The sequence below is a fragment of the Candoia aspera genome, chromosome 2 (genome assembly GCF_035149785.1).
Source record: "Candoia aspera isolate rCanAsp1 chromosome 2, rCanAsp1.hap2, whole genome shotgun sequence".
Taxonomy (NCBI): domain Eukaryota; kingdom Metazoa; phylum Chordata; class Lepidosauria; order Squamata; family Boidae; genus Candoia; species Candoia aspera.
The window spans coordinates 205138971-205147422 of record NC_086154.1 but is presented as its reverse complement, the minus strand read 5'-3'; the positions used below and the strand labels follow the sequence as shown (position 1 = coordinate 205147422).

The following is an 8452-nucleotide window of genomic DNA, read 5'->3' as shown; positions in this document are numbered from 1 at the left end:
ACTGGTCGTCAAGTCACTTTTTTCAGTACCCCTGTAATTTTGAACAGTCACTAAATGAATTATCATTAATTGAGGACTACCTGTATACACATTGCCAGAGCAGGATGAAGGAAGCCACTTTCACATAGCTCCCAGGAAATGTGAAATGGCCTGTTGCCTCTATTGCTACAGATATACGGTCTGCAAATACTTTGTCGCAGCACACTATATCTTTTTTGGGATCTTGTTTGGTAATTCCAAATTCTCTTATACATAATTTAAGCGACTGGAAGGTCTGGAAATGACTATCCTTGAGTGCCATCAGGATAGTTGAGGGTACCTCTTGTTTTTTGACAATACAACTGGAGAGAGAAACCACTGCAAAATTCTTTGAAGCAAGATTGTTTCTCCCTCCCTCTCTCTATCTCACCGTAGAAGAATTGTGGGGGGAAAAGGCCATAGTGATGAAATTAAATAGCATGATGATCAATGTCAATGAATTTGAAAAGGGATTGTAGGAAGAACTTTTAATAAGGGGGAAAAAAAGAAACAGGTTTAAAGTTTGGCATGTCTGGGCTGTACAGGAGAATGTTGAGACCTTTGAGAGAAGACATTCAATGTAAAAAAAAAGAAGTCTTTGAAAGAGAACGTTAAATAATTTTTGAGCAATGACCACGGGGGCATGGTTTAAGTGTTTTTGTTTCTCTCTCTGTCTCTCTGTAGGTTGGAAATGGAAGTTTACAGTGGTCAAGGTGGGTCAACTATTATTTGCCATTATCAGCTAGCCTTCATTTTATGGGCCATAACATATGTGAAAGAGAATTATAATGGTGCACCACAGAGTGCCAGAAACACCTGTGTTTTCATTTCTATGGCTGAGACTCTGTGGATAAGATAGTTATGTTTGCTATTGTACTAAAAAGAAACGCTTTCTGGCAGCTATAAAAGGAAGACAGATGATTGTATTGATTAGTCGTTCCTCCAGAGGGAAATCTGGGATCTCTTTCTTTCGAACATTTGTTTGGATTGATCTCTGTCATTTTACAAGAAAAAATATTTGCTTACAGTGTCACTCACAATCACTATTTCTGCAGTGGCAGAATAATAATGCATACAGTTTTGAAATCCACCCAGTTGCTTAGGCGCAACATTAAAGAATACCATTCCCTAGAGAATTCTTGCCATGCATTTCATTTGACCTATTTTTCTATTTGAGCTAGGATGTGCCTAGGCTATTCTTGTGAATGTGAGGGTAACAACTAACTTGTGAAAAACTGGAATTCATCAGACCTTGCTTTCTGATGTCACCTTTGTAAGAATTAAGTACAAGAACATTTGCTTCTTGCGTAAACTTTGTTTCCAAGGAAATAGACTTAACATCGGATTTTGGAACTTCAGCTAAAGTTCTACCTTACCTATCGGTACAGATAATTTGACAGTTGACTGCAAGATGCTATGGTTCCTGGTAACTGGGTTTCATAGCCAACTTTGTGTTTAGATCCTGCTGTATTTATCATATATTTATGGTCAAGTCTTACCTGCAAACATTTCCTTTTAAAATGCAAACCAGAAAGCCCTATGTCATATCTTTTCAGCTCTTTGGCATTTGATCATTCATTTTTCCAGTTTAAACCATCCCGGCTTCCTCTTTTATATTTGCGATTATACTCTGAATGTGGCAAATACATGTCAAGCTTGAGCTTGCTTGAGTTCCTAAAGTAGCACACTGCATGTTTGTGGAATTACAATTTCTTAGGAATTTAGGCATTCTATGTCTCGTTAAAGATACTGTCTCAAGGAAACCTCTTGAAGTATCTATTTAAGATGGAGGGTCTTTGCCTGAATGCAAGATTTAATGCATGCATGGAGAGTAAATATTGCTGTATTTCATGGCAACAATCCCTGGGATAAAAGTGGAACATTCTCTTCCATTACTGCAAATGATGTAGCTGCCGAAAGTTACCTTTAGATACTGACTGTGGGGGGAAAGGAAGGTTCTGATGGCAACAAATATACAGCTTCATTCTTCTTTCTGCCCTCTTTCTCGCTCCATTTCCCCTTTGTATGGCATGACCATAAAGAATTGGGTACAGTCACCACCCAGCAGGAAGACTGCTCTTGGCACACATGTGCCGGCTGTTCTCTTTATTGTCTGGCTTTCATCATAGACTCACATTTCCTACCTGTCACCACAAGGGGTATCCGGGACACGTTATGAACGGGAAGCTTCAGTAACCAACCTGTACAGGGCAGCCTAGCAGTTTAGCTCTGAGTGATTCTGTGAAATTAGAGATCCGTGCAGCTGCTCTCTGGGGATTGCTGTTGTTAGGAGGAAAACAGCAGATCTTGTGCGGTATGTGTGGCTGCGTGTGTGAGAGAGAGAAGATGCAGAGTGCGTTTGACTGACTGAGCCATTTGGCTACTGGGAAGCCCTAAAACACAGAGAGGAGGGAGAAAGGAAAACAGAGGAAGACGGAGCAGGACTGAAGTGCAGAGCAGCCGCGTCTGTCTCCTGATACTCTGACACTTTGGGGTGCCTCGTTCAATGAGACCATGGATGCTTGTACTGAAATCTTCTTCAGGCTGTTGTTTCTGGTCCCTCTCCATCCTTGGAATATATTAGCAGCAGGAGACGTCTGTGAGTATGACAAACGGATATTAAACTTGTACCAGGCTGTTCTGCAAACTTAGGACTTATTGTAATGAAATCTGGACTTTAGAAAGGGAGTTTTCCAAATAAATCAAGTCAGCTGCAATCTGAACTGCAGATAGATGGGATGAAAAGGTTTTGGATGCTGAAAATGTGTCATGTCCTTGTGTTTTTCATTTGCTGATTTGACCAGACTCTGATCAGAGCAGTTTAGTGTAACATAGCCTCTGGGGAATTCACATGTCACCAATAACTGCATGCTCTGCTATATTTCTTCTTCCCCACCCCCCCACCCCGTGCAGTTTTACTCTATCTCCCCCGCCCCTCCAACCTTTAAATGTTTACTACATGGCAGCACAATATTTAGCAAGGAGTTAAGTCTTTCATAGGGGACTGCTGGCATGCTAATACTCTTTGCTGCATCAGCTTTGCATTTAGTAATGTACAGTTTTACCGACAAGTATGCTTCTCTTGAGTGAAGGAAGAGTAACTCTGTATTTTACAACAGCACAGCAAATGCAGAGGACAAGATTTTATGGGATGTTCATTGATTAGGGAGAGAGTAATGGTCATGTGTGACCAGGCAGTAGAAGGTTAGCAGCAGTGTGAAAATGGTGCTTCTTTCTTTCTTGAAAAGACAATAATTTGTAAAGGAAAGCTCAATCTAACTCTAGAACTTAAGAGAGTCACTGGCTTAGTAATCGGTTTTTGGTGTAGATATGGGATAAATAGGTCCCAAACCTGACTGAGACATAACTATACATACAAAGTATATTATAGACAAATGTATGATTGCACTCATTTTAATATCCATGATGATTGATCTTATTAAATGCCCCATTTAAAAAAAGGCTTAATTTTGCATTAAACATCTTAACTGGTGTTCCTGTCCATGTATTCAGATTTGCAGTTCATTTGATGGAACTTTATGTGATGGGGGGATGGGGGAAGAAAGGAAGCAAGGAAGGGAGGCTATTGTTAGAGGAACTGGGAGCCGAAGGGATTCATAAATAACACAGTCACACCATTAAAAAGAAAGCTGTCAGGAATGCTGAAGAAATAGATTAGGGAAGTGGAAGTTGTATGATTTCACTGGATACTTTGTGCTTTAAAGACTGAAATACAGTCATTAAAAAGCCCATTCTCGGCAGTGATAAACTGTGTGTGTGTGTGTGTGTGTGTGTGTATGTGATTCATTCATGTTAGTTCATTTGACATTCAAGTGCACGGAACAAGTTTTCTCTGTAAGCTCCCTGCTGCAATTTATCTAGATGCAGTTTTTAAATTTATCATTGTTCTGTTTCTTCACCTCATGATTCCATCCCTTTTTCAGAAGAATATTGAAACTGAATTGCACTATTTGGTAGATGCATCTTCAATCTATAGCAAAATAGGACTCTGGGAACTATAACAGAGCAGCAAAGCACTAGAGGTCACTCTAACAATTTAGGAAGCAATGCTGGGAGTAAATTATAGCAAGCATCTTTTTTTTTTTCTCCCTAGAATTATGATGAATAAAAACATCAAAGATCACTGCAGCGATTACTGCTTTTACTCTGTGACACATTTTTGAATTACACATCTCTTGGGTGCTATAAAGGCATTCTTTTTGCACAGTAGTTAATTTAGTGAGAACCAAAAATTAAAATACCTTGGCAATATAATGAATTCTTTAGCCATTTCTGAGATTCCTTATTCCTGCAGATGAGGAATATGAAATTGAAAGATCTTGCAGACTTTAAAACAGTTTAGAATATTGATATAAATCAATTTCAGCATGGATCCAACTCTATCCAAAATAATGGAGTTGCATAGTATTATCTTGGTTATTTATCCAATTTTCAAGAACATTAGGTTTTATCCAGATTTAGTCAGGTTTAAGCCCCACTAATATTGATGGGACTTAAAATACTAATTGCTAATTTATCCCAACTGATTTCAGTGGGACTGATGCCTATCGAAATTAGTCTGGATCCATTCCAATGTTTTTAAAGCATTTCCCTAAAATTGCAAATATTCATTGGTGTTACATTATATATTTATTGGTGTGCCATATCTTTAAGAGTGGGTGCATCCCATTGATCTTAAATAAAAATTTTCAGGAAAATTTGTTTGTTGATTAATGCATCACTGTTTTTATAATTTATAATTAACATTTTGCCTTGAGTGTCTGTATAACTTAATCTATTGCCTATACAGTGGAATCAACAGACACTAAAAGTATCACTCCAAAAGCTTTCATATTTTTATAGTCTTATTTCAATCATCCTATGCAGACATGAGCTTCAACATGAGTCAGTAATGTTTCCTGCAGAGTCAGTAGGCATAGGGGCTCATAAAACTTGGATATAGTTCTTCTTACCAGTTCTTACAGTTCTTACCTTTTCACATAAATGCATATGTGAAAGGGTGTAAATGGTGAGAACTAAGACTTAAAGCTTTCAAGTTCAACCTGTTTTCTTAGTTCTCAGTATTTCTATTAGGGATTCTAATGTTAGACCTTCCAGTCCAATCCAACCTTTTCTGTGATTTCCATCCTTGCTTGGGACAGTATCTGTGAGAAATTAGAGCTCTCTCTTCTGTTGACAACTGTTGACTTGTATATAACTGCATCAGTCTAACGGTGTTTTGCTACTTACACTCAGCAACATTATTACACAGTTAACTACACAAGCTAGAGATAAACTTCTACAGTTCTTATTTAAGTTACTTGACAGGGACAAGCCTTATCAGATGAACAATTTAGGACACCTCATATATTATTACTTTTTCTTCCAGATGATTATTGCTTTATGTTTTCCATCGGTGGAATTGGTTTCCCTTGGAACATTTTCATTCTGAACAGTGCAAACAATTCAGTTCCAAAAGCTGTTTCTTCCTAAAGAATTAAAACTTCCAAAGCAACTGGAAGATTTATGCAGCCATAGATATGAAACAATAAAAGGACATCCTCAAGCATTAAAGTACAACTGAAATCCTTAAAAGTATACAGATGGATTATACAGATCTTTTAAGTGTATGTTTTATCTTTTAGACTTTCCGACTTCTTTGAAGATGATTCCATAACTATTAACTTTTTCCTAGTTCACTGTCTGAAATGGAGACTTGAAATTGTTATCTATAGGACACTGCTTTTCAAACCTTGTGGGGAAGAGATGCTGCAGAAATCATAATTAAACCTTATGTGCATTTTACTGCTTTAAAAAAGTAAGAGTAATTTATCAAGGTGTGGGAAATAGTTCTGCAAATAATTCTCAAAACAATTCTTGTCTCAGTAGGAGAAAACTTAGTGTTAAGAACAGTTTTAATTTTTTTTATATTAAACTTTAAATCTTCACATCAACAAATCTAGTTGAAGTTAACTAGCTGACAACCGCAGGTATCATTTCATAGGATAGGGATGTTGGCTTGCTGTTAAGAAAAATAGGAAAGAGTTTTCATGGCACCTCCGAGTCTGGTGAATTAATTGTGGCATGGAAATTTCAAGGAACTGAATTGATTTAATAGAATTGAAATGTTATGCAGTCCTGCATATAGGTGTTCAGAAGTAAGCCCCATTAAATTCAGTGGGACTGATTCAAGTGGGTTTAAGCTTCCTGGTGGACTTTTTGTTGTTCCAGTACAACACAGAAGGTCTTGGAACATTCTAGTAGGAGATAATGGATATGCTGACAGCACAGTTCTATATGTGTCTACATAGAAGAAAGTTTAATGACTGTTAGGAAAAAGAGTATAGAATTTCAGCTGTAGCATTGGAGTTAATCCTATTAAACTCACTAAGAGGTTAGAAGTACGCTGAGAAATCTTGTATGCTCAATTGCCTTTAATCTTGAAAATATCTATAGAGCTCCAGCACTGAAATTACATGAGTATCATTTCCAGATCTGACACAGACCAGTATTAAATTATATGAGGATTCATCATAATCGTTCATGAAAGCTGGCTCCTGCTGGACAAGAAAGGTCACAATATTTTCTATCACTTGACTGTTGGTATTTAAAAAAAAAAACAGAATTAACATGATTATGGATCAATTTACAAACTGCTTTCACTACTGTCATTTCATCTGACCTGATAGAACTGTGTTTGTGCAAATAAAATAATCTCAATTTATTACTGACTAAGCAAATATTATGATAGCTTTATTATTAATAAGCAACTGATTTGCATACCTCAGAAAATATAATTAGAAACAAACAAAAAATCAGAATTCCAAGGAATCTGCAATCTAAAGTTGTAAGTCTAAGAGACGGTGTATGGAAGAAGGGACAGATAACCAATAGAGGGAAAGAATGGAGAGGGTAAGGAATTAATCTGAATTGCCGTGAACTTTAAATATGTTTTGTTTGAAGAAAGAGGTGACAAATCTTCAATTTGTACTTCTTACAATGTGTGGGGACTACAGTTCCCAGGATTCCCTGCTAGTGATTGCAGTCCCTTCATATTAGAGAAGGATGTCAGATTGGAGAAGGCTGGTTTAGGGAATGCTTCACAGAAAATAATAATATAATTACTGTTTTGAAACTTAGGTCAAGAGGACAAAATGAGAGAAATAGACAGGTTAAAAGAAACTGGAAATTATTTAGCAATCAGAGAAGATAAAAAGAAGGAATAAAGGCTTACTCTAATATAATATGGATTGATTGGAATTGTCTCAACCTACAGACCAAGACTGTAATTCACAACTAATGATCCTGACTGTAGAATTATTTATTTAGAGTTTGCCTCTATGGATTATAACAGTTGTAATCCGGAACAATAATCTACATTTAATCACTATTATTAATATTGTCACTTCGTACATTATAAACAAGAGGCAGAAATTATGATCTTAGAGGTGAAGCTCTTAGGGGAATCTCACCATCATGACTGCCATGTCCATAGCAGTTCTGAGTATATCTATCTATATCTATCCATCTATCTATCTATAGCATATATCTGTAATCTAGGGATGTTGTAGACATGATAATATATTGTTAGCTATGACATCTATCTATCTATATATCTATCTATCTATCCATCCATCCATCCATCCATCCATCCATCCTCTTTTTCTTCTTTGGAATTATCTTAATTTCTCTGTAGATTTACATTTTTTAAAATAATCTGGGATTAAAAAATATAAACCATCTACTATAATCAGAAGAAACTGCTCTCAGTATCAATTTTGTTGTTGCTGTTGTTGATGATTTCATTAATGCATCCGTTATTCAATCATTAATAAATTAGCTGTTAGATAATTAGATAATGTTCTCTTTGCTTTAGACCCAAAGCATCAAGCAATCCTGAGAGATGGGAGAAAAGAAACCCCAAAATGAAAACTTTCTTAAGTAGAAAATTAGGAAGAATATCTGTTTGGCTTCTATATTTTACTTCTGTTCTGTCTACTAATTTCTTGTTTTACATGTTATGGGTTTGAGTGCATTAAGTTCTGTTTACAATCATCCCACAAATAATAGCCAATATCTGAAATTTGGGAAATAAAGCTTTTGTCAATGTTTTTGACAGCTTGTTCCTGGTCTTGCGTAAGTGGCTTTCCTGGAACCAAGATTGTCATAGGTCTAGCCAAGTTAATACTCATATGGGTAAGAACAGAAGAAGAGCCCAGCTAGAAGGCCAAGAGTCCACGTAGTCTAGAGTTCTTTGTTACACTGTAGCCAAAGTGGACAAGTGGGTGTTGTTTGCTAATTTATGCTGCCCATGATTCTGGAGATGCCACTGATAGGCTGATCCTCTAGGAACTGGTCCCGTTCCTTTTTAAACCTATCCAAATTTGCATGGATTACTTTTACAGTGATTTAAGCTGTACTTCATGCAGTGCTA

The 8452-nt window shown here is 36.7% G+C and overlaps 1 protein-coding gene across 1 annotated transcript in view; it reads left to right on the top strand.

Annotated features, from left to right (window-relative positions):
* The first annotated feature begins 2239 nt into the window (after positions 1-2239).
* The window catches only part of CNTNAP4 (contactin associated protein family member 4), a 267774-nt gene continuing 261561 nt past the window's right edge, over positions 2240-8452 (top strand). Inside the window, exon 1 of the mRNA XM_063295227.1 lies at positions 2240-2617. Coding sequence (XP_063151297.1) covers positions 2533-2617 — 85 coding nt within the window. The 5' untranslated portion in view covers positions 2240-2532. The remainder of the gene's footprint in view (positions 2618-8452) is intronic.